This window comes from Triturus cristatus, chromosome 3_2 (genome assembly GCF_964204655.1).
Source record: "Triturus cristatus chromosome 3_2, aTriCri1.1, whole genome shotgun sequence".
Classification (NCBI taxonomy): Eukaryota; Metazoa; Chordata; class Amphibia; order Caudata; family Salamandridae; genus Triturus; species Triturus cristatus.
The window spans coordinates 899483545-899511085 of NC_140584.1; the positions used below are offsets into that span (position 1 = coordinate 899483545).

The following is a 27541-nucleotide window of genomic DNA, read 5'->3' on the forward strand; positions in this document are numbered from 1 at the left end:
AGTTGTGCGATAAAGTCTCTATACTACCCGATAAGGGGAGGTCTGTTGTAATAGAGTATGTAGAGGAAGCATAACAGGGGGCTCCAGCGGGAAACACTGAGTCAAAGATCGCATGTCTTGCCTGAGCCGCACGTAATAGAATAGCACCAGGGGAGTGGGGGATGTTTCTCCAAAAAATTCCTCGCTGGTGCTGAACTTTCCATGTGTATACAATTGGCCCCAATTAAGGCAAGACAGTTAACGCAGCATTCAGCGGTATCCTCCCTCCGTCGTGACTGGCAGGTTGTGTCGCCCCTGTAACGGCGCTAGTGGCGAGTACAGTACAGGGCATTGCAGTTTATGTGCTAAGTCACGCCAGGCACTGGTGGTGCATTGTACTGTGGTAACGGCCAAGTGTCTGGGGACAGCGGGAGTACTTAAATAAACTGTACAGGGTGTGGGTGTCATGTATGCATCTTCTATTGCTAGGTGAGGCATGTATGGAGGGGGGTGCATCCAAGAGGCTGCAAAGTGAGCCTGAGAGCATGTAAAGTATAGTTCAATATCTGGGACCTCAAATCCTCCAGATTCAAAAGGGCGAGTGAGAACATCCCAGGCCAGCATGGGCTGCTTCCCACCCCATATTAACCGGCTCATCTGGGTTTTGATGCATTCAAAGAAATAACTACTAGGAGCGTGAGGAATGTTAGTGAAGAGGTAGAGAAGTATGGGCAATATTACCATTTTAATCAGGGATATTCTGGCCGCCATTGAAAGAGGCATCGCAATCCATCTGGCGACCTTGTCCGTTATGAGATCGAGTGTACATCCATAATTAGAGCGCATCAACTCCTCCCGGCATCAGGAGACATGGATACCAAGGTAATTAAGAGTATCCGCACACCACTCCAGGGGGTAATCTGGTCCAAACTCTGATGTAGAGTCTGTAAGAGGGAAAATCTGACATTTTCCCCAGGTCACATTTATTCCAGATAGTTGGCCAAACAGGATCAGCAGACGGAGAATGGGGTTGAGACTAATGGCAGGGTCCCGCAGGTATAGTGTAAGGTCATCTGCATATAAGGAGATTAAAATCTGCCTTTCTGGATAAATCAATGCACATTCCCGAAAGTGTTGTCTGATCTTGGCCGCAAGTGGTTCGATGGCTATGGCAAAGAGAAGAGGAGACAGTGGGCACCCCTGCCGGGTGCCCCGTGTAATCGTAAAGGGAGACGACTGAATACCGTTTACCATCACTCTTGCTCGTACGCCCGAGTATAAGTTTACCCAGGCCAGAAAGGGGGCGGGGAAGCCCATACGTTGTAAAATAAAATCGAGGTAATCCCACTCCAGGGAGTCGAACGCCTTAGTGGCATCAAGAAATATAGCAGCAGCGTTAATGTCAGGGTCAATGTCATGTAGCAACGCAAACAACGTTCGCAGATTATGAGAGGTGCCTCTTGTGGGCACAAACCCTGACTGGCCAGGGAGCACCAGGGCCGTCATCAGTGGACTGATTCGGTTGGCAATTAATTTAGCTAGAATGTTTGCATCCACGTTTATTAAGGAAAGAGGCCTATAAGAATTGCAGTATTTGGGCAGTTTACCCGGCTTAGGAAAAGAGATGATGCGCGCCTCCCGAATAGCAGGAGGGAGTACACCAATCTCACGAGCTTCCTCGTAGACGTGCCTCATTACCGGGATGAGTAATTGATGGAATGTTTTGTAAAATTCGGCCGGGAGTCCATCCGGCCCTGGGGCTTATACGGATTGCAATTGCATTATAGCCTCTATTATTTCCTCATCCTCATGATGACGCAAAGAAATTTCCTCTGACCGTCCCCCAACCAGACAATTGCAGTATCGTCTGCCCGTCCTCGTCCTCAATTTCAAGGACTATATTTGAAAATTGCGGAGGACGGATTAAGGACGCAAGTGCTTTTCCCGGTCTATCCCCCTCCCTGTACTGGCGAGCCCTGTAATACTTCCCTTTGAATCTACACTCGCTCTCCGCCGTCTCCTGATATTCACTGAGTACACTACGTAGTTGAGCCTGTAACTCAGGTGTGGGATTAGTTTGCAGTGCAGCCTCAATGCATTTGAGGTCTGTCTCTAATCTGCGTAAGGTGGAACGCATATCTCTCAAGATCCCCCCACTCTTTACAATGCACAAGCCAAGTATGGTAACTTTAAATGCTTCCCATATCGTGAAGTATTGCGAAATAGAATTTTCATTCCGAGGGATGTTCAAGTTCCTGTTTAAATACAGGGTCCAGCAAGGATAGCGGGATGAGTCGCCAAGATAAAAAGGGAGACTCCACATACAGGGGAGTGATAGCGATGAGTACTGGAGAGTGATCTGAATATGTCCGGGGAAGATGTGAGGTGTGTTACCCAGGGGACAAGACCCTTGGTTATGAGCCATGCATCGATTCTGGACCAGGAGGCCCGGGCCGTAGTATAACAGGTACCTTCCCTCCCTGAAGGGTGCATATGACGCCATGCATCTATTAGTTCGAAATCAGTCATAATCATTTTGAGGGTAGATTGTGAATGGGAATAGTGATGTGGTTGCGGGTGTGAACGATTCATCTCGGGGTTAACGGTGAGATTGTAATCTCCCCCCCCCCCAGAGTAGATGTGTGAACCCTATCGCTAAGATCTTGCCCCATGGTACCCGGAAAAATTCTGGGTCTTCCGTATTCGGCCCATAGCAGGAAACAAATGTAAAGGAATGATTTGCCAACCTGCCCAATAGGATAGCGTAACATCCCTGTTTGTCCGTAATAGAGCCTATTGGGGTGTATGGGAGGGTCGTTCATATGAGGACGCATGTACCTCGGGCATATGAGGAATACGAGTAAAAGCAGGTGTAACTAGCCCAACGTGCGGCGAAGGTGGAGGGGGTAGTAGGATTGAAATGCGTTTCTTGTGGCATTGCGCAGTGAATACCATGACGTTCTAAATAAGAAAGTATGTGTCTGCGCTTGCGGGGTTCCCTCAGTCCTCGTACATTCCAAGTAAGGAAATGGTAAGTGGGGGGTCTAGAACTGTCAGTCATGGTGATCCTGCAGGCAGCTCATTGATGAGTAGACATGAAATGAATCGGTAGCGGTGTCTAGGTGTGTAATTTGGTGGCACATCGGTGACTCGTGGCTTATGGTAAGGACTTCTGTTTCTTATCCGAACAAATAACCCCCCCTCCCACATTAGCAGCCCAATCAATCCTGCCGTGGCCTGCTTCCCCCCATTCCATCTTTCCCTTAATGCCATGGTCCCAACAGGGGAAATTGGCTAAACCGGTAAAATACCCAACACAAGAACAACTGTACTGGTAAGGGTTCACCTGATAGGTGGAGTCCAGAGGGCGACCAGGTTCTGCCTCGCCGGGGCGAGGGTGTTCGGGTGGTCTTACGTAGGTGCCTACCAGTCTAGTTTCTGGTGCATCAGTTAACTTCAATGGAATCCGCCAGCCCGGCGGTGTAGGGATAAGAAGTAACACATCTTCAACCGGGCCAGGAGCGTGGGGCCATTGTTCCATCAACCATGCTCCCCGGGATCCCAGGTCTCCATTTATGTGTTCATTCTCTCGTGTGGGGGGGGTCGTCAGCAGTGACCACCGCCCCAGTTTGGGGGCAACTTTTCCACTTCCCAGCCCCTTTCCCCATCATTGTCTACAAGAAGCCCCTTTATGTGTGATTCCTGGCCCGGTGCTATGTGACTTGGACCTTTCACGAGCAAAGCACGGTAGTCTCTGTTTATTCTACATCTGATGGCCGTCCGCCATCTGGTGGGGCAGGTAGGAGCGGCCCGTCGCTGGCTTCGGCAAGGTCTTGAGGAAATCCTGCGCTAGCTGCGGAGTGTTGAAAAAGTGATGTTTACTCTGGTATGTCACCTTGAGTCGGGCAGGGAAGAGCATCGCATAAAAGGAATGTTGAGCTGCTGCAGCCTCTTTTTTACAGGGAGGAATTTCCTTCTCTGTTCTTGTACAGCCATGATGAAGTCGGGATAGAGCGAAATGTTCATACCCTCGTACCGGGGCTGTCCCTGTTCTCGTAGGGCTGAATCCCGCTCCTGGTAGTTGAGTATCCTGGCAATTATCGGGGGGGGGCATTGCTCCAGGGACCGGGCATGTTGCCAGCGAGCGATGGGCACGCTCTACCACCAATACCGGTGAGAAGGCCTCCCTTCCAAACAACGTAATAAGGAGGCGCTCCACATATTCCTCCATCCTGCCCGTAGCCGTTGATTCCGGCACTCCCAGTATGCGGAGGTTGTTTCTCCTGGAGCGGGATTCCAAGTCCTCATTCTTAGCCGCTATAACTTTCAGGACCCTCTCCATTTCTAGCGTTCTAGACGATGTCACGGTGGAGGTGTCTTCCAAATCCGAGATTCGTCTCTCCGCTTCCGTCAGTCGATCCTCATGTTTATCCACTCTATGCGTGACACCATCTAGTCGAGCATTCATGGAGTCCATCTTGGATTCTATGGAAGTCAGGCTGGATTGCAATGCCTATAGTAACTCATTCAGGTCCGCAGTTGAAGGCGCCAGTGTCTCCGTTTGATCATCCTCAGGATCCGTTTGGGAGCGGGTACCCTTCCGCGCCTCAAAAGTAAGCTTCGGTTGGCGCACATCTGGTTTTCCCATGATGGCCGGGGGTCTGGTGTGTCCCAGTGGAGGCCCCAAAAACCCACTAGTCTGCGCCTATTGGTGTGTCCCAAACAGATGTGTGAAAGCAGGGTGGGCCGCCGACAGCAAGTCCAAGCCAAAGCAGGATTTATGCCTCTGCTCTCCTCTTCCACCACATTCCCCGCAGGTCCGCCGGCCACAGATCTGGGCAGCTGCCGCTGCACGCTCCCACCGCACGCGAATCACAACGGGCCAACGAAGCCGTCCGAGAGCCGCCTCAGTACTGGATTGTGTATCTACCGCCGCATTCCCGCCAGAATGACACAGCGGTAGGCCAGGCGTGATTAGCAGTGCTGATTTTTCTCAGGCAAACTTTCGCGCCTACCCGCTCCAATATCCAGGATATAGGTCTTGCGGTGTCAACGCTCCCAACTCTTGATCAGCTTCTCCTATGCGACTGACTCTCTTAATTATTGCTGTGTGGGTCAGGGCACAGTGCAGCTCATACGGGGGGATCCTGGGCCAGTGTGCTTCCCAGGCATCAGCGGGACCGAACCCCCAATTGGGGGCCCCAACAATGGCACCCCCTCCTCAGGCACACAATACCTCCTCAACAATGAGGCCGGTGCAGCTTCTCGCGGCGCTCTGCAACCTCGCCGCACTTGGAAATACTCGCGTCTGCTGGGCCTCCGCGCAGCGCCAAGAGCCGGGCCCCGTCGTGCGCTCAACTAAGTTTCCAATTGTCAGGTCACCTTTCAGTGCGGGCAGCACGGCGGCAGCCGCACGGGAGAGTCAGCCGGCCCCGGGGGATGGCAATCACTCACAGGTCACGGTCCAGCAGCGCTCCCGGGTCCATGGCTCCTCCCTCCAGCGGCCGCCCGTCTCCGCAACGGTCCACCGATCCACAGCAGCACGTCCTCAGGCCGCAGCTTCCGATCCGAAAGGGAGTAGCTCACAGCCTCCCCTGGCCACCGCCAGGGCTCTTCACCGCGTTCTTCCCGCAGGGGTCTCGAGCTCCAGCCAGTCGCTGCATTAGATTTCCTGTGTCGCTGCGTTCTGCGACTCAGTCTCCCTCCGCCGCCATTTTGTGAGGCTGTGGATCTACGGCAATTTCTGCGGCTCTGAAGGCAGGTACGGCCGCCATTTCATATGTGCCGCCAATATGTTCCGACGCACAAATCTTTGGTTTTGGCGTGTCTATTATCCAAGTTTACCAGGATTTTTAGCGGATCTAACCCCGAACTGCAAGAGCCTCACGCAAGTGTGGCCATCTTGCTTGGTGCCCTCTAGCGCCCCCTGGTTTTACCCTAGTTGGGGCTAATCCAGGTATAGCTTAGTTCCACTGACCCTGTGTGCATGTGACATGAGAACAGCCCGCCCGAACTTCCAGGTCAGATTTTCCCTGAATCAGAACACAAGCTACCTAGGACTGGTTCCGACCCTAATTAGGACTCATCAGCCAGGTATAGTGTGATTCAAGTGACAGTGTTCACACAACCCACGTCTGGGCATTCTCATCCCACTTGGAGAGACACACAGAAGTATACAAAAAAGTGATGGATAGAACGCTTGAATTAATCTCAGCCACTGGTAATTACTTGGGCCATTGTTATTTTGCACACCATGACACCTCTCTTTGGACCCGTCTATATCCAAATCAGTCTTCACCCTCCTCCAATGGGAAAATTCCAGCCTGAACTGCTAGGCCCTCCCTGAACTTGGAAACAAGTGACCTACAACCGGTTCTGCCAGTGTGTGGGGCGGGGTGGGTGGGGGTGGGAGGTGGGAGGAAGATTCATCATCAGGTTCTTAGCTTTTTTGGATACCAGTCCTGTTTTTTTATTTTGTATTAGCACTTTCAACCGTAAACACAATACATTCTGCACAATATGTCCATTGCATGTTATAAGACACAGTTTAAGAATCAGCATTTATACAAAAGCGCAGGTCGGACCACAAGTAGTATTCTACTGGTACCCCCCCAGCGATGTGCGTTCCCAGCTGTAGTGTTTGTAACAGTCCATAGCATCCAACAGAACAGTAACAGAAATTATACAATACCCAATAACCCCCGCTTTCCGATCCATACCATATGTCTTTGTTGTAACTACCATTGGTTCTGTAAGATATACCCCCATGTTTGGCCTTCCTGTAGTTCCGAAATCATGTATTCCCAAGCTAATCTGTCGACCTCCGCTTTCTCGTCATTTCTTACAAATCGCATCCGGACCAGTTCTGCCGTCGCCCACTCATTTATATCCCATACCCAGTCTGCAGTCCCAGGTTCATTGTATGCCTGTACCGGCTGGACTGTTCCCACTGGAGCAGGGTCTGCATATGGCTAGGTCCAAATTGAGACGGCATGGTGTGCAAAATAACAATGGACTGGGATTCTGCCCTGAATAATTACCAGTGGCTGAGATTTATTCAAGCTTTCCATCCCTCACTTTTTTTGTATACTTATTTATTCAATTCCTATTCATAGCTGCCTTTCCTAAGGCATAAAGGAAATGCTGAAGCTCTAACATTACAAACTGAGTGGTAATCGGTCTGTGTCACGGGGAAGGAAAGAGGCATACCCTAGTCAAACTGCCAGTCACACAGTCAAAGCAGTTGCGTTAAACTAAGCTCAGTTTTAAGACCTACACATGCATGATGGGCAGATTGGAAGCATACTTTCAGCCCCCTGTACCAGGTAGTAGTCAATGTCACTGAGGATCAAAGTTATATTACAAGCTGAATACCATATACCAGTAACTGCCATGTGTAGCTTATGAGAACCATCACAGGAGCTGTGCGACAACTTCGCCCACCTCTTCCATGACAAGATCGCAACCATATACAGAAACGTAAAACCCCAACCCACACCTACAGATTTCCTCAACAGATACACCACCACCGTAACCGACATGAACTACAGACTGACCCCCTGGAACATCCTCTCCATCCAGGACACCACCGCCACCACGAAATCTATCCACTTCGGAGATCCCACAGACCCATGCCTGCACCAAATCTTCAACCTTGGAAACCAAAGGATCTGCCAGGAACTCACAACCCTACTCAACACCTCTATAACCACTGCAATATTTCCTGACGTCTGGAAACACGCCGAAGTCAGACCACCACTCAAAAAACCCTCCGCCAACCCCAACAAACTCAAAACTACCAGCCAAGCTCCCTGCTTCCATTCCCTGCAAAGTTTCTGGAAAAGTTCATCAACAATCAACTCATTGCACATCTGGATCAGAACCAGTTACTCAACGCTTTCCAATCCGGCTTCCGCAGCAACCACAACCCCCCTGATTGTAGCCAAAGATGACATCCGACCCCTACTCGACCGAGAAACAGTAGCTTTGATCCTCCTCCACCTCTCTGCAGGCTTCAACACCGTATCCCACCCCACACTGAACAAAAGACTCCACATAGGCATCCAAGAGGACATGCTCAGATGGATTATCTCCTTCCTGACCGGAAGAACCCAGAGGATCCCCCTCCCACCTTTTACCTCTGAACCCAAAGAGGTCACCTGCAGTGTCCCCCAGGGCTCATCCCTCAGCACCACGCTCTTCCATATATATATGACCCCACTGGCCAACATAGTCAAATCCCAGTCTAAACATAATTTCCTACACAGACAACACCCAATCACCGATGACACCACCACCAGAACCAACTTCTACAGATGCATGGCAAACGCTGCTGACTGAATGAAGAACAACTGCCTGCAGCTGAACACAGACAAGATGGAAGTACTGATCTTTGGCAACAGCAACAACACGTGGAACGACTCCTGGCTCCCACTACCGCCAACCATGCCAGAAACCTCTGAATTATTATTGACAACCTCACCAAGAAATCACAGATCAACGCCGTCTCCTCCGCCTGCTTCCTCACTCTGTGCATCTTCAAGTTGCTACCCCTACACTTGACTCGCACCGTGATTCACCATGTAGAAATCGCCGCACAGCTTCTACTGAGACTTCAGACCATACAGAACGCCGCAGCCAGACTCATCCTCGGCCTTCCCCGATTAACACATGTCACATTCCACCTCAGGAAACTCAACTGGCTCCCCGAACAGAAGAGATGCCAATTCAAGCTGCTGACCTTCGCACACAATGCACTACATAACCAAGCCCCTGCCTACATTAATGACCGCCTGAACTCCACCAACCATCGAGAAAACTACGCCTCTGCCTCCCTTTCAATTGCCCATACTTCCTTCATCTACCAAGGCAGAAGTGGAAGACACTCTTTCTCCCACATCATAGCAAAAATCTGGAATAGCCTCCCCACGCACCTCCAGACGTCACCCCACTTCCGGAATTCCAAATGGCAGGCCTTTCCTGCAAGCGCCTGGATACTCTATTGGGTGATTTGTCACGCTTTATAAATCCTGATTGATTGAAGAGAACTGCCATTCTCTATGCCCCGCCCCCGTTTTCCTGCCACCAGCCCCGGCCTGAACTGTAAATAAAAGTCATGTACAGACAGTGGAAATGTCTAACCAGCACGCACTACGACCACCCGTGTCCTACTCAGTGGTCGAAGTGGGGAAAAAAAAGTAGGGGAACTGTGGGCGGAGACTCAGGGGGCGGGAATAACCCAAGGATTGGATTAGTGGGCGGAGTCGGAGGTGTGGCTAGAAATAGCAAAACATACCAATTTTTGAATGTTTGGCATTTCACTGACCAGTTACAGCTTATAACGTTATTTAATTCAAAGAATCAATAAACATGTTTATTTGAGGTTTAATATATAAGTTGTTTATATTTAATTCATTTACAATGTGGGACATGTTTCAAATCACAGAATATTCCAAATACGCTTATAAGTGGAATCATAAGCCATTTGTCTCCGAGCCATGCAGTTTCTTTCATCTGCACTTCTCCTCCCTTTTTCTAACCATTTCTGAACATAAAATTCAGGTTTAAATTCTATGACAGGTGGCCCCACGATATGTATGAACATTGTAGAAGACAGACGATTGATTGATATTCTGTTCCGCAGTGGTGTGAGCACATCATTCATTACACTAAAGCCCCGTTCACATTCAGCAGTTGAGGTACAAAAGGTGTTTATAATGTGCATTAATGGTTTCAGGCTTTCAGAGATGCAATTTTTATTTTGTTTGTACTCTCTGAAACCAAGGATGTACTGCCTCGTATCAAATACATGCAACCTGCTACAAAGGTTTTGTAATTCTCCCTCACCGTATAAGATGTCTACTAGATCTGGCCAATAAACTGGTTGTAGGAGTTTCATTCTATGTACTAACTCTTTGTATTCTATTTCATCATTGTTTGTGGTTGTGCATCTAGAAACATTTGATGCATTAGACATTGTCATCCTTTTTCGCAGGTTATTTGCTAAGCTCCTAAAGAACTGTGCCCTATTGATGCTAACACAGCCTTTGTTCTGTTGCAGTCCTACACCAGCAAACTGCATCCGTTCAGCAGCATCTAATGCAGTTGTAGCAAACAAAGGGCCCAGGTGCATCAGCCATTGATTTAAACACTAAAATCTGCATCTGTATTGAACGATTGGCCTCATATATGGTCATATCACGCCGCTGCAGCCTTCTGGATAGGTCACCCAATTCTGTGAGAGCATCATATAAAATGCCCATATTTTCAACAAACACCAGGGAGGTTAATAAACGGTTTAAACCAGCATATTTCCTCTGCTCAATGTCACTCCTCATTGAGTCTTCGGAAGATTCCATGAAATGTTTAATAAGTCCTTTGTAGTTATTCCAAACAGCTCTCACAGATCTTTCACTTGAGGACACCCAACGTACATCTAGCACCTTTCCAATTGCCAGAAGTCTTACTTCTACCTCCAGAGCACATTTCCCAAGCTCTCTCTGATTTTTCGGAGAGGCATGGTAGGTGGTATATAGTTTATCAAAAAAAATTTGAGCTGATTAATGCCTGCGACTTCTTTACAAACATCACCCACAGCAAGCTCCAGCTTGTGGTTAGCACAGTGCCATACACTCAACTGTGGATATTTCAGTTTCAGAAGAGTTGCCACACCGGATTTCCTACCTATCATATTGGAAGCACCATCTGTTACAAGCTGAACCAAATGACTTTTTAAATACTCATCAGTAAAACCGTGTCTCTCTAAGCATGCAAGTAAGGTATCTAAGATTAGATCTGCTGCTGTGCTTGGCAACTCAACAAGGTCCAAGAAAAAGGTCAGTGGCTCATTGTGTTTAACATGCTCTTACACAGATAATTAGTGTGGTCAATTTACTATTTGTGAGCTTAGGGACATATTTATGGGAATGGTGGCGCAGGGCAGCACAGCAAGTTACTTTGCTGCGCTGCCCTGCGTCACAGGGAAAGGGCGGGAATGTGTCGTATTCATCCAATATGGTGCATTCCGGTCTTTTCCCCCTGCACTGGCGCCATTTCGACAGCCTAGCTTCAACGCAGGCACACTTGCCCCATGGTGCAAGGGTGCCTCCTTTGCATGCAGGATTGTTTTTGTGCAGGAAGGGGCACCTTCCTGTACAAAAACAATCTTGAGAGGCTTTTTCATCTTTCTATGTGGGCTGCAGAATAAAGCACAGTTTGAAAGAGGAAAAAGCAAGGAGAAATAAAGATATTTCTCCTAGTTATGCCTCCTCTGGGGCAGCGCAAGATTTTGCCGCATTCCCAGGATTACAAGTCCTTGTAAATCTATGAATGCGTCAAAAACCGTGGGGGTTGTGTGGGAGACTTTTATTATTGCAGGAAAACTACTGCGTGACAAAGCCACTGCTGCTCTAGGGTGTGCTGCTTTGTAGACCTGCCCGCAAGACTGGTGGTGAACCTGGGTATGAATTGTGGTGGACAGGGCTTCAAGTTTACCCAACTGGCCGCCGGTAGGGTTCACCTGCTGGTGCTAAGAGACCAGGGCTTCTAAGGTCTAGTGGGGCCTTCTAAAGTCTATCATGGGTGCTCCCTCAGGAGTGGTCTGATGGACAAGGCATGAAGGCTGAACCAGGTTCCCCAGTTCCAAATTTGGTAGCTCTGGCCATAATGCCACATCCTATCCCCACTGAACACCCTTCTGCCCACCGAGTGAAACTCGCACTGTCTTCACCAACAACCCAATTGTGCCCCATTATAAGCACCTGGATGTGACTCATTTCAAATTATGCAGTGCCTGAAAAAAAGTAACAACATTCTGGGAAAAGCAAATACTCATAGGGAATGCAGGATTATGTAAAGCATGCAAAACATAAGCAGGAACGACATGTTACCTTAACGCTTTTACTCTCGTTCAGAAATCAATGAGTATTTTTTGTCTCAAACATTGAGGACATGAATATAGGGCTCCTCCTGTACACATGTGTTAAGCAGGGCTCAGAGACAAAGGAACTCTTCAAGAGAATCTGATCTGACTCACGGAAACCCACAAGGGCTCCTTCTTATCCACAAATTGTGCACTCTTGATTGTCAGCGCCAGGATGCCTGTTAGGTGAGAGTGCGCTTTACAAGTGAGATAAATAAATAAATAATTCTTATTCATGTCAGCCAGCTAGCTGCTCAAACATAGTATAGCACAAATGTATTCAAGTGTCCTGCTAAGAAGAATGAGTGCGAGTAAGTAAATGTGGGTGTGAATGATTGAGTGCCTGAATGTAACTGAGCATGAGTGAAAGAGTGTATGTCGATGAAAGTGAGAGAAAGTGAGTGAGAAGGAGTCACGTAGAGTAAGTGAAACTGTAAGTTAGAATGAGGTAATCAGAGTAGGAAAAAGTGGTGAGACTGAGTGAGTGAGAATGTGATACCGAATGTTGAAGAGTGAGTGCAAGTGAGCAATTTTGAGTAAAAGGGAAAGTGAATGAGAATGAATAATGGGGGTAGTGAGCCTGAGTGAGATAACATGTGAGCAAGCAGGACAAAACACAGGCCTTGGCAAAGTGGAGGTAAATATTTACTTATGGGAGGAACAGATTGTGCATCTTGGAAAATAAATGTGGTCAACTCCTGGGGAGCATCAGGCTATGTTGTCTTTACACAGTAATGGCTTTTGAGAGAATTTGTGTAAAAATGGGGTGTTGAAAATAAAATGCAGTATTTGACCCTATAGTTTTTTTTTCAAAATTATCTTGGGAGTAGCAACACCCAGACTGCAAATCCTCCGGGCCCTCCTTTATCTCTTCTTAGTCTTACAAGGCCCAGTAAATCGCACTCTTTTCCAAATCTCTTTCTAAATATTATCACTCTCAAAAACTGTATTTTCTATCTAATTTTCCTTTGATGGGAAGAGGCGGTTTCTGAGGTGGTAGTATCAGGCAAGTGACACTACTTGGGCTCCCTCTGTTCGAGCCTTCATGGAGGATCCCTCTTCATTGCTACCTCCACCTGACCCCGGACTCTGCAACGCACTCCCTTGAAGGCTTGATTATCCACTACTCCTCTCCAGTGCACCTTATCTCACAGCTGACCTTGGGCCCCAGCCCCATATCAGGCACCATCGGGCTCCACTTTCATTTTTCCCGGTGAAAACATTAGTAAAATCACCTTCAAACTTAAAACATTGAATATAGCAGTAAATATAATTAGCACACACTTTAAAGTATGTTCCACAGTAGCACTTATGACCCGAATGCTAATTAAATAAACAAAAACAGAAAGGCCATGACAAGGCCGGCTTTAGCGTTGATGCGAAAGTCTTTTTTGGCGCCACACCAATAATCACTGCCATAAGCCACAAGTGCTCCTCATCTCCCCATAGCCCCTCCCCCTCATGACCTCCTCCTCGGATTCCCTCACTGCCACCCTCCACCAGTGCCCCTCATTTCGCTGTAGCCCCTCCCCTCATGACCTTCTCCTCAGAATCCCTCACTACCATCCTCCAGCAGTGCCTAGCTCCCCCCTCCCCCCCATGACCTCTTCCTCGGATTCCCTCACTGCCACCCTCCAACAGTGCCCCTCATCTTTATGTAGCCCCTCTCTCATATGCATTTCATTTGTTGTGTAGCGCTACTCATATCAGTGTAGTGTGTGTCAGTACTTTACACCACGCACACATTATACAGAGACAGCGAATCATACAAGTATGTAAATCAGCCTACAGGGAATGTCACATAAGCCAATGAGGATTACAAGGTGTATGAATCACATGTCATCCATACTGGTGGGCAGTTATTTTAAGAGGGTTTGGTCTGGAGAAGCACAAACTCAGGATTTAAAGAGTACTCCAGTGGTTAGGGGTTGGCTTTACTGATAAAAATGTATATCTGCCCAAAGATACTCATTTTAGCAACATTAGAATAATGAAAGACTGGGGAAGTATATCACAAAACAAAAAAAGCGAAGTTCTAACTATATCATTCGGGTTTGCATACAGCTCTTTGATGACAGTTCATTGGTCACTGTCCTATGTTAGGATTGTAACTTCTGAACTGCAAGTAACACAAGGATCTCTGTCACAATGACAGTAACCCACTGAGCTTCCACATAAAATACAGTTCATCTGCACTTAACTACTAACAGAGAAATGATTGCTCTCCAGCAGGATCGTTAATCCCCAGCGTTATCTGGGCATTTTTTTATTGTCCTATTGTTGTCCTGCATCAGCCATGATAATGATAAAAACGGATTAAATGAAGCACACACATAGTACATGTCCTGCTGCGCCTGTGCAGAATTTAAAAAGAAAAACAAGTAGTGACACATTCTCCTACCTACTCCATTAGTCAATCTTAGTGTCGCAGCCTGAAGTGATAAGCAGATGCAGGGGTTGGGAAAGGTGAATCAAAATAAACAAACTTCTTTTCTCCTGCGCTGCATAGAAAAAGAATATCCAGGCAGCAGGACAGTCGGCAGAGGTTACCGCGGCCAAAGAAAGGATGTGTCGCCTTTCGCCGTGCCCCTGTTGGAGATGAAGGGGTGAAAAAATAAACAAAGCCTCGTTAACATGTAAATGGTCTTTTAAAGACCTGTGAAGTACTCCGGTACAACTGCGATAATCTCAAAAACTGTCTGTGTGTGCGCGCCCGGGCGCACACACACGACGGGGGAGGTGGTGGTGGTGGGGGGGGGGGGGGGGGGCTTTGAAGCACTTTGAGCCCCATGGCTTTTCGCGCCTGCCTTCAAGCCCTTACTAGAACCGGGCCTGAATTAGGGCAGTCCCGAGACGCTTTTTTTAAATCAAGAAGTAGGGGAACGGACTAGCATAATTTTTAAAAGTAGGGGCACGCCGTGCCCTTCCGTTCCCCCCCACTTCTAACACTGGTCCTACTTCGTATTGCATCCCATTCCTTCCTCCCATCCCCCCCTTCCGACGGCAGAAGCAGACCCAAGAGAGACAGGCTGTTACCCCAAGACCGTGACTAACAGACCTACAGCGAACACACTCGTAACCAAGGACGGACAGCGCCACACCGAGAGATACTTAAATTGTTGAAGGACAGCTCTGAGAGAATACAAGTGCTACTGAATAGCCAATCAGCAATTCTGAATTATGTGTGGCGAACTGAGATTGGCTGAGGTGTACCCAATGTCCCAATCCAAGGTTGTTTTACAAATTAGTTGTTCCTCCCACGATTCACTGAATATGCCCAGCTGTATGATTGGTTATTATGCGACCCGGACGTGTTAAAATAGATACTCGTTAAAGATCATCAACAGAGGAAGAACTATTAGGCTGAGTTCAAGAACTATCCATGTGAGTATCGAACATGTGGCCACTTCAAATAAGTCAAACGCATCTGCTGCAGATATATTGTAATACATCGCTCAATGATCTGAGGCGTGGAAGCCCTTTAAGAGCGACATGGTTGTAAGTCAATATGGCCATTATTGTGTGAAGAAATCTGCGTGCACGTGTTGTGGTGTTACTGATCGTTTCCCGACCAAGTATTTTGAAAGGTGTTTCCGAAAATACAGATCGATTTAGTTAGCCGAGACCACTAGTCATGCAAAATATAAAGGGGAAACAAATTAGCGTCTTGCTCTTTAACATCCGTATGTCGATGGCTGATTGCCAGACCGATGCAGTGGTAGCCAGTTCTTTAAAGTGAAATGAAGTTCATAAATGGTTCTTTCACTAGACCATAACCTGAAAACTACAAGCAACGACACAGTTAAGTTTATAGAGAACCATTTTTTTGTGCCGCTAGAAATAGCATGAAAAGGACATTTTTTAGAAAAATTCTTGTATTTTTAAACAGCTGGCACGTATTCTGGACTTGTTACTACAGACTATCCATTTTCATTCTACATTCAAGCGACTAACGTAGATTGTTTGGATTACTTTTATGTATCGGCGAACGGAGGATACAATTTCACTCTTTCAATTAAAAAGATTATGCAGAAATATTATTTCCAGTAGATATCAAACTGGTTTTGTCTTATCCTGAAAGTCTTGGCAGCGACGGAAAAGTAAGAAAACAGTAATAATGGATGAAGTGCTTAAAAAAAAAAAACACCTCCATGAGGGACAAGCAGCAACGACAATAAGTACCAAGCGTTCAGGGTTCAGTCAGAGAAACAGAGCAGAGTGTGAGAGGCTAGGATTGTTTATGCATGCGTGCTGTCACTTAAGCAGGATGTTCGAGCCGGTTCTAGGATATTTTGGGCACGATGGAAGGGGAATGTGCGAGGCTCCTCTAATTTACACAAGTGACACCTTTAGGGCTCTAGAAGCTGCTTTGTGCAGGCTCCTCCTGGGCCACAGCTCCCCTCTCTGCCACCTACAAGCACCCCTTTCACAGCTCATATCTGGCTGAAGGTGAGAGATTAGCTTGGGGGCTGAGAGCTACAACAGTGCAGACTATTAAGTGCTGACAATGGGTGTCCCGCAGTGTGTCTCAATGGGCAGCCAGGCAGGAGGCCTAATTGCAGAACACACCTACAAAATGCGTCTCCTTGCAACTGACACAAGATGAAGTGTCTCCCTCCCCTAGGCCTCCCCACACCATCCCTGAGTGGCCCAGGGAGGGGGGCACCCGTTTTTAAGCCCAATTGTAAACCGACACCTTTCTTCAATGGGATCGGCAGGGGTACAAGAGATTTGGTGGTGTGTTGCACTGGCACGGGCCCCATGCTGGTGGGCTGAGAGCAAGGACCTGGGCAGCTGCCCTTACTGCCCATGCCTAGCGCCAGCCCTGGCTAGAGCAAAGTTTATCACTGTGTGCATGCCATGAATAAGAAATACAACAGATATCCACTTAACTGAACTTTGCATCGGTTGCAGTGGACGCTGTATCCTAGTAATTGCGGAGAAAGAAGGATCTTAAAAGAATGCTTTATTCTCCGTTTTAAGACCTTTTATTTAGTCTCATCAGCTGAAAAATGTGCAGATATTCGGCACGTCCTCTCTCTCCCTCTTACTGAACAGGATTGCTATGTGGGAAATTGGAAAATATTTAATTTAGGCTTGATAAATATCCAGAAGCTGCTTATACTGGGCAGCAGAATCCCACGCAGCAGCTTTATCATCTGAGCCCCCACCCCCTACTTGGCTGCTGTGTATTCGGTGGTGTGCCCTTTCAGATTGCTAGCAAATGATCATACCTTCCAATTAGCTTCAGATCGTGGTAGCAGACAAAACAAAGCAGTCTCCTAGATTTTACATCAAACCCCGGGAAGGGGGGTAGTACGGCTACACGAGGCCAGCGTCTCAGCTCCTGGTTTCTGAAACTGCCCTGGTGGTAGTGGTTTCCATTAACCATATTGGGTTACGGCGCTTAGCCACACTTTCCAGCATTTTTATCTTTAACCAGAAGGCTCTTTCCTTGAGAACCAAAAGCTTGAATTACGTGCAGAATAACCAACAGACAACTTTTGTTTAGCTGAAAGTAAATCTATGCTTAAATGGATAAACTGACATTTACAAACATAAAATATTTTGCTAAATATTGTAATCATGGTGGTAGAAATAAAGTTAATGGATGGAGAACATTAAATGTAAGCCAGTACTTAGATATTTGAAATAATTTAATGGTTGTAGTCAGATGTATTTCATTTTATAACTTCTGCTGTAACTATCTTGATGTGCCAGCATGCCTGCAAATAATTTATTGATCGACTCATAACTGATAGGATTTCACATAACTGATAGCCTAAGTTTTTTGTTAAAGCCCTTTTATAGCATGGAAGATTTTTTGCTATTGACATGAGGTACAAAGGAATTGAAACTTGGTGCTGTTTGACTTGTAACAACTTTGCTATTTAGAACTGTATGAAGATTAAGACGTATAGCACTATTTATATTAAAATAATTAATACAATGACTTAAACAATAAAACATCATTCTAAAAATATATAGATGATTTTAACACTCGCTCATCGATTTTAAAATCCATATTCACGAGTTGAAAGCATAACACCTAATGTAAATTATTTAAGGTGTCCCTTCAACCGCAACTCTGTGGTTAGACATCCAATGGTATTATTAGAGCTCCCAGGAAAACAGAACTGCTTAGCGTCTTTAAGTATCCTTGTCCATGCTTGCTGAAAGAGTGGTTCCATAAATTCATATCTCTAAAATCCTGCACAGAAGGGCATAAACAAAGATTGTGTTCCAGTGTTTCAGGTAATAAGTTACACAAATAACATTGTCCTTTATTAGCCCCAGTCTTGTTCCAAGACCCCTCAAACTGCAACAGTGGCGTATATAAAAGCCTAAAACGTTAAAAGGCTTTTTTTTGCCGACATATTTAAATTAGAGGCTCATTGGGGTTGCCTCTTGCTTATAAAAGTTATATATGTATAATGAAAATAATTCAGTTTAGTTACAGAAAGTAAATCACTTTCACATGTTACCATCTTTATCTTTTTTTTAATTAACCGGTTACGGGTCATCTTGCGGATTGCTGCTAAAGTTTTTTTTTGTGGGAAGCTGATGATTTCCTGGTAAGTGTTAAATATATTTCAATTGCAATAGCTCACATAACAACCGAATAATCCATGGTCTATAAACAACAAAATAATATAACTCTAGATATAATTCTAGAGTCGCAAACCGCTACTAGTGCTAGTGTATTGGGTGCAAACAAAGAAGGTCAAGATATAGAGTAGAGATTCATATAGAAAGTGAAAAAGAGAGAACCCATTCAGGATTATTGGTATCCCATCATTGCACTTGAAGTTCCCAGTGTCATCATCTGGGATTCCAAACAACTCTTCTTCTTTCCTCCTTAGTCACAGAGGAATAATGGATGAGTTGTATCCTCTTGTTGGTTTCTTACCAGAGGAAAAAGACATAAAGGGAAATCTTTCCTTTTGAAAACAGTGCAAGAATAAAATAACAAATGTGTAGTTGAAATAGGATAGGCAAGAGAGGCGAAAAATGTTATTCCTCTTTCTTACAATCTCAAATTGCGTTCCTACTTAAAAGTGCAGGAGAAAGACAGCAGTTATAACTATTCACTGCTTGTATCTATGGTCGACATGTGTCAGCCAATGGGATAACTCTCCCTGGCTTTCTTCAGGACCTCACCACAAACAATCTTTGCTACTGCAATAACTTCAATTTATACATACTGATGGGATATTACTATACCCTTATGGTTCAGTGTTCAGATCCTCTGTATATACATGCTGTATAAGGCATCAATGCAATACGAGGACTAGACCTCGCCTCTCTCGGCACCAGCTCCAGTCAAAGAGGCCCGCTCTGTCCGTCGTTGCCTCCAGCTTGGACGTTGCTGACCTCCATCGCACGGCACAAATATGGAGAGAACTACTTCCGGGTCAGCTGGGCCTCCTGCGCATGCGCACTCTGGTTAGGGTGCGCGGGACAATTTGGATTAAAGGGGGAGGGGCCAGCTTGTTGACCTTGCCGTAGGCCCAAAAGGAATACGCAGAAATGTGATCAGCAATATGTTTAGACTAGGATAGGAACATTATGTATTAGAACTTGGTTAAGGCTAGGAATGACTCAAATGTACCTTATCCTGTCTTATCATTTCATTTCTGCGTAATTATATATTTGTGTGCAAATATGTTTGTTTATTAATAAATACGATCGGGGGTCAACGACCCCCTATTCCAAACAAAATTGATTGTATTGGTGTCTGTCACAATAGAAGGGAGGAGGGGGCGATAGGCCGTACCGGACCATATAACCTGACCATCCATTTGTGCACTTCTCTTGTCTCCCACCCAAATTTATATACGCCTCTAGGGTGAAGGGGGAAGCAGCCTGCCATTTGATGTTGGTTGCTCAAAAGTATAGGGAACCCATGGAATTTAGCTATTCTGATTCAATATAATTTGACCTATTTTAAATGCTGATAAGAAAGATCGTAAACATGTCTTTTAATTTATTGTAGGAGAAATAGAAACTTGATACCATTTGGTACATACTAGTCTTCCAACAAATCCCAACACTGGTATGATGATTGAAAGTTGGCATATACAAGCAATTCGAGGCCACGTTTGCTGCAGACACAAGCAACAAGACGGAAACATGCCTTACTGAAATGTGTGTGACTTTATTAGGACACATAACCTATAATTCAAAAATATTATGTATGTCACAATCTGCCCTTGTTGTTTACCATATATAGGACAGAGCACAAAACCAGTTTGATTCATGCTCCAAGAAGTGATTTACCACCTAGTCTCTGATAATATATAGGCATGGTAAAATTGGCCGTCCTGATGAGAGATTAGTAGGAACAGGGATAATAATGCTTACATTGAGTAGTGAACTTCACAATATCTATAGGTTTGAATTGATATATATTGTGAGTGTGTGTTGGTTATTGCTTGCACAGTTATTTTTTTTTTTAAATTATCATGACTAGTGTGTCATAAATCGCTTTGAGTGCAAGGATTAACTACATATGTATTACCCTTCCTCCATCAATTGTAAACATGAACTTGGAAAATTAGGTGGATTAGACTCCAATATCTGGATATGGTCATGGGTATTATCGACTGCATTCTTACGTTTTAGGCTTGTCAGGGTCGGAACCAGGCTGAACACCATATACCATTAATTTAGAAGACAGCCTGGGGCAGACAGCTTATCTGGTAACAGGTGGCCCGTTTGCATGATTGATGGAGCGATATAATATTTTCACCATTCATAAATAAATTGCCATTTTGGATGATCCCCCTCAAGTGCCCTTTTTCTTTCTCCTTTGAAGGAATCCTTTTACATCCTAATACATTCATTACATTTATTGCTTGGCCATTCACGTCCTTTACAAGAATTTTTTTGTCGGAGTGTACTTGAATGGTATAGCAAAGGTTATTGCCCATGTTCTCGAATAACTCATACTTATGTGATGTGTTGCTCAGCTTGTCTCAGTGTATTCAAATAGCGGAGTGTGGTACCAGTATTTGGCAGTTAATAGTACATAGATTGTATTATCTTCTTTTTTTTTTTTTATTAGGTTTAGAATAGATACTTAATAGCCCTCGTATTTGATGATGATATTGAATCGGTCATACAGTGGTGTGTTTTTAAAATACTCTACAATCTGATATAGTATATAACAAAAATACATGAGCTTGGCATTTTATGAATTGCCCGTTGATTAGAATTATGTAACTATAATGTCCACAGTAGGAGATTACCATTCCTTCCTCCGTGATAAAGTGGCATTTGCGATGGAAATGTTCACAGAAGGCCTGATGTTTTCAGTGTACATAAGTATGTTTTATGTATGCTTCATTCCCGCCATGAAGAAGTCCCATATCCGATGAGGATGAACTGTGTTGGCAGAATGTTGTTGAAGACTACTTTGAATTTAATTTTTGTGTACGATGAAAGAAAAATATATTACGTAGTATATATTTAATTATGGGGTTAATTTGTTTTGAACTATTTAAATGATTCAATCCTCGCTGATTACAATGTGGTTATTCTTACAATTGTTCTGATGAGAAGGTGATCTGTACAGCTAGGATGCCTTTGGGCTTTTAACACTTATTGTTGAGGTATTGGGGACTGTATCTAGAGTGTGGGAATTATAAACTGTTGTCTGCACTTTTGTTTACATGATTAATTCAATGGATTATGGATAAATATAATATAATGGCTAATATGTTTATGAAGCATTTTTAAAGGTAAATTCAATTTTTCATTTGAAATATGTGCTTAATATAACATGTTTGTATTTGTTGGATTCAGGCTGATAAGTAAAATGTTATAGTAAATAACATTGTGTGCCTTCTAAAATGATAACCCACCTAGAATAATGGAGCCACAGCACATAGTTCACCTTGATGGACAAAGAGTGTCCAGGAGCCCTCAGAGTACCCCCAGCCCAAGAGGCGTAAGAAGGACTTTCAGTTTGAAGACCTGGTCTATTGCCTTCACAAGTTGAGCTGGATGAGCCCAAGTTGTACCTGACCCGACCCGACCCTTCCTGTGTGGTGTCTTTTCCTGCATCCCTTGTCGCTGCTGTGTGACACAGGAGACTGCAGGTCTGAATCCACTGTCCTGAAGGGACATGTCCCTGAGGCTAGAGGAAATGTGTTTGAATCAAGAGCATCTTGATAGTCAATACGGTAGCTCTTATGGATCCAATTATATTGTCATTTAAATTCACAACCACTTTTTACTACAACTGGACCATATGCTAGTGGCCAGCGGGACTCCTGGTCAGTTCAGCTGAGTAACAGTACCACAACTGATAGATTCTAAGATGCACACCCTTGCAAGAGAAAATTAAATTTTAGTGCAAATAGTGGAAAATGGCCCTTTAGTTTGCCAACCCTCCCCAACTAAGAGTAGATGGGACTCGTGCTCAGGATTCCAGTGACTAGGCACTGCAATCCCTATTGGTCAGCCACATGACCACCAGGACTCAGCAAGGAAATGCAAAGAATTACCAAGGATAGGCCTTACATAGGGATTATGCTTTTATGTTTAAGCTTTTTTGGATACTGCAGGTAGCGACATCGAATAGAACCTAGGTACCAGTATTTCTGCTAGCATCCAGTCACTGAAAACTAGAAGAGTCACGTGTGAAGTGCTTCAAAAAACCTTAGAAGCTAAAGTTTTGAACTGTTTTTGTGCGTTTCATGAAGGAGCTCCAATAACATCTTGGATGGATTCTCTAGCCCAGAAGATGCTAGGTACTTCTAATAATAAAGTGACTTGTTGAGCGCATAGTTACTTCAGCTGAAGTGTCCCAGCACTAAGATTTCGTTCTTGAGGTTTAGAACAACAGTGCCAAAGAGTCGCAAAATTATGTGGATCTAAAGTGCCAGGTTTTTCATTTCTTGCAAAAAGAAGCTAGAAAGACCACGGCTGATCTCAGATTTCTTCTTGGGGAGTGAGTTGTAACCAGAGGATGCAGATAGCTAGGGCTATAACTGGTAAGGATTCTATGACAATATCGCATAGATTTGAAGGAAATTATTTCCTTCAAAGGAAGCCAATGCAGCGTTGCTATAGCAGGAGCTGTGGGGGAGCATCTAGGCAGATTTAACAGAGACCGGGCTTCCATGTTCTGCACATGTTGGAGTCTGATTAGTCTTGAGTGAGAGACCCCAAGATATAGGGCATTGCAGTAGTCCAGTCTGGACGTCCCCATATACTGGACCACTGTCTTCTTAGCTGCCTCTGGCAGAAAACCGAGAATCCTTCTCAGGGTTTTTAGAATCCCAAAACATTATCGGTAGGCTTGTGATTTGACTGTCCAATGATAATTGTGAGTGAAACCAGATGCTTAAGGTTTTTGGCTTGGGTGCAGGTAAAGGGCTGAGGGAGTCAGGCCATCTGACTTATTGTTTTCTCTTTATAGTCTTTTTCTAAATGCACTACATTTTACAATTTTATGAAGAAAATAATTATCTCGGGTAAGAACTGACTGGACACTCAAGTTGTAAGAGCTTCAGGAGTACTGAGTTTCTAACCCCCCACTATTAGCCTTGACTTCTTGACCCTGCAACCTTTAGAGAGTCGTATGCAAAACAGAAGTACATCATTTAGTGATAAAACAGTGGTTTGCCCCCGCCATCTTTGTCAAATTTTCTTTCTGGAACTGTAATCTTGTGATTAAGCTGCTATTTTGGGGGTGTTTCTTCATCCCAAGGTGGCTTCTTCGCCTAATGGAATTAGTGGTTTCCCGACTTGCTTGGCTGGTGCAAGGTGGGGGCCACACCTTGCTCGCATAGAAGGAAATTTAACTTCTGCGTTACTAGCATCAAGTGTGCAATCTTATCACAGGCAGCATCACAGTCTATTTAGTTTCTTTAAGTATCTGCGTGCAGCCACAATCTACAGACCAGGAATCAATAACTCCTTGGCTCGTGGGTTATTGGAACAGCATAGTTTGCTGTCACAATGATTCGGTCTATTGGAGACAGAACCATATGGTTACCAGACCCCTAACACCATGAGACGCCCTACGCCATTTGTAGGTTAAAGTCCTGACATAAGGTGCATTGATGATGGGGCGCTAGGTGGCGCACAAGCAAGATGGCAGCACTGTGGTGAGGCTCCTGCAGCTCGGCTCATTAATCCGCTAATTTATCCTACCTAAAGTATATTAACGCTTCCAAATCGACACCACAGGGAGAGAACAATCTTCGGCATCATCGCTGTAATCCTGGACGGCAGGGAACGACCAGCGCCAGAGCTATAGCCCCATCGAGCTCCCGCCGTGGTGCCGCTTGTCCCAGCCTGGAGCCGTGACTCGGTGTGTGGAACTACGGGAGCCCGTGGCGCCCACGTGGAACACAGGCCGCTGCTCGCATCTGGCGCCGTGAGACCAGACCTCATTAAGTAGGCTACCACCCCACAAGCATATAATCACCAACAAGCTGCCCACATCCTAATGAGCGACTGCCCCCAACACTGCATCGGAGCGGCTCAGGCGGTGACCGCTAATCGGGAGTGACGCGCACCCGACATCGCGGGAGGATTGAATCACCGCTCAGTGGACAGTAAGGGGTCAATTACGCCACAATCTCGACCCTCTCTCCTCCCCTGTGAAAGTGCGCAACACCAATCCCCGCCACGTGCAACTCAACAGACATCCCCCAATTTCAGGGTAGAAATCGTGACTTTGGCTCCTCACCACAGGTGGGTGCTGGAGATCCGCGGAGACCCTGGGTGGCGTCCGGCGAGCCTTATCCTTAACCTCAACTTCTGAACCTAGCAAGTGGTCTCAGCAGTGAACACATGGTGCGCGATACCAATAGGAAGCTCCTTCTGACGGCAAAAAAGAAAAAAGAACACAACCCCAATACCGACCTGCACCATCATCGGCCGGTGTGACACTCACCCTTACCAGCAGCACAGCGCCACCCACGGCTACTGCACGAGCGCGGGCAGCGACAATAAGAATAGGCATGGGAAAGCCAGATGCGCGTCAGCCGCTGCTGACCTTCGAGAATAAAAAAGCACACCGGACTTCAGCAGGAGTCACAAGACATGCTGGCGGTATGCGCAGCACACAGTTCCATGCAAAAGTCCCCTACCTCACCTGAAGACATGAAATCCATCCTGCAAGGGGTCCGACAGGGCATTGCGGCCATCGCCAACAAAATGGACGCCATGACGACACGCATGGACGCCATAGTCCATAAGATGGACAGACATGAGGAGCGCCTCACAGAAGCAGAGAGGCGTATTTCAGACACAGACGATGCAACATCTCAGACACAGTCGACAGTGGCGCAAATGGACAAACTTTTGAGAATAATCGCAGCGAAGAATGAGGATTTAAAAGCGTGCAGCCGGCGCAATAACATCCGTGTTTTGGGCATCTCCGAAAGCACCAACACCGGGAAAATGGAAGAATACATTGAAAAGTTACTAATAGCGACCATTGGCGCAGAATCGTTCTCGCCACACTTTATAGTTGAACGAGCGCATCGCTCCCTGGGCCCTCGCCCGCCGAAGGGAGGTACGCTGCGCCCCATCGTCGCGCGCCTCCTGAATTTATAGAGACCGCGATGTGGCGCTCAGAACGGCGCGTGAGAAGCGCCAACTGAACTTCGATGGAATCACATTCTCCATATATCCCGACTTTACGGCAACGGTTCAAGAGGAGAGATGTAAATTCATCCCCGCCAAACAAAAACGGAGGCAGGCTCAGATCATGTGCTCCTGTATCCAGCTCGCCTGCGGGTCACGCATCAGGGTAAACAGTCCTTTTTTGCACTGCACTACTGGCATATTTGGGATGCTTCAGTGGGGGAGGGAGGAAAATGTTTACTTGTTTTTGCATCTGTTACTGAATTAGCACAACGTATGGCATTAAATAGCACTAACATTGTTACGCATGCACGAATCCTAAGGGCGCGAAATCTGGGCCCTAAGAGCAGCTGGGCAAATGGCTGATATCTCCCCAGATGGGAAACTTCAGATAATTACGTGGAATGTCAGGGGGCTGGGAAACCCACGCAAGAGACGCCAGATACTAGCATACCTCGACAGGCATCAAATCCACATAGCAATGTTACAGGAGACACCCTTCAACCCCAAGCACGATAACAATTTCGCACACAGGTGGGCGGATCACAGAACTTTTTCTTCTTACTCCTCATACGCCAGGGGCACTGCCATACTCCTAAAAAAACGAACCCCGTTTGCATTAGCGGGCGCCTTGTGGGACAGACTAGGAAGATACTGTCTTGTATGGGGGAGACTAGGATCAGACTTGGTCACACTAGCTTGCTGTTATGGCCCCAATGTTGACTCCCCCCAACTTTTTTCCTCCCTCTGGAACAAGATCTCCAACATTGGTACCATTCATATAATTTTGGGGGGGGGGGTTACTTTAATGTCACATATAACACCGCTATAGACCGGTCACATCCAGCCTCTCACCATTACTCTTCAGCGCACGCAGTCGTACAAGATATCCTAGCTACCCACCAACTTGTGGATGCTTGGAGACCTATACATCCCCACAAGAAAGAGGGCACACACTTCACTGCACAGGCCGCGTCATAGGCGAGGTTGGATTGCTGGCTGTTGTCACAGGGGCTAGGCCCAGCTATAACCACGGCAACACACCTAGCAAGGACGTACTCTGATCATGCTCCAGTTATGCTCACGCTTTCCTCATCAGACTATGGCCTCCCCACCCCCGCAGCGGCTGGAGACTACAACCTACAATCCTTCTAAATGCGTTTTTTCAGGCCGAACTCGAGGAAAAAATCCAAGACTTCTTCCAAAGAAATAATGGATCGGTAGACCACATGGAAACTATTTGGGAGGCGTTCAAAGTGACCCTACGTGGCTTCTGCATATCGAAAGGTGCGGGAGTACTCAAAGACATTACCACACATTACGGACACTAGAAACAGAACTTAAGTCCCTTGAGCTACAGTTGTCCTCCAGCTCCGATAGAAATACCCAACACAATTTCGTGAGAAGCTCACAGATTACATGGACACTGCCCAAAGGGAGGTACATTTCGGGGGCAAATATTGGGTGGCACGCCGCTACGGGGAGGGATAGCGGCCGGGCAAGGCACTGGCAGACATCATTCGCAGACCTCGCTTCTCCAACTATGTGTTGGAGCTGGCGGGACCTGATAATACGTTCTGTCGGGACACAGCGAACATACTTAACGCTTTTACGTCCCACTACTCACAACTGTACACCACAGGTAGGAGAGACAAGATGGATCTTGATGGCTATCTGGGGGAAGTAGCACTGGGGTGGCTGGGAGACGCTCGGAGACACTTAAGCGCCCCATTTGAATTAGATGAGGTACGAGAGGCAATCATGCACATGCAATCGGGTAAAGCGGCTGGGATTGATGGCATACCCATAGAGTTCTACAAAAAATACATAGACATAATGTCCCCCATACTTCGAGACGTGTATGAAGATTCGTTGGAATCTGGCCGCCTTCCACAAACCATGCGGGAGGCACTCATTACCTCCCTCCTTAAACCGGGGAAACCGCCCCAACACTGCGATTCGTACAGGCCATTATCCCTTCTTAACTGCGACACCAAATACTCGCCAAACTGATAGCTAACCGTCTTAGTCTCC

At 46.1% G+C, this 27541-nt stretch overlaps 1 protein-coding gene across 1 annotated transcript in view; it reads left to right on the forward strand.

Moving 5' to 3' along the window:
• Window positions 1-15275: 15275 nt before the first annotated feature.
• Window positions 15276-27541, forward strand: part of NLE1 (notchless homolog 1) — a 203986-nt gene continuing 191720 nt past the window's right edge. Inside the window, exon 1 of the mRNA XM_085647121.1 lies at window positions 15276-15397. Coding sequence (XP_085503247.1) covers window positions 15392-15397 — 6 coding nt within the window. The 5' untranslated portion in view covers window positions 15276-15391. The remainder of the gene's footprint in view (window positions 15398-27541) is intronic.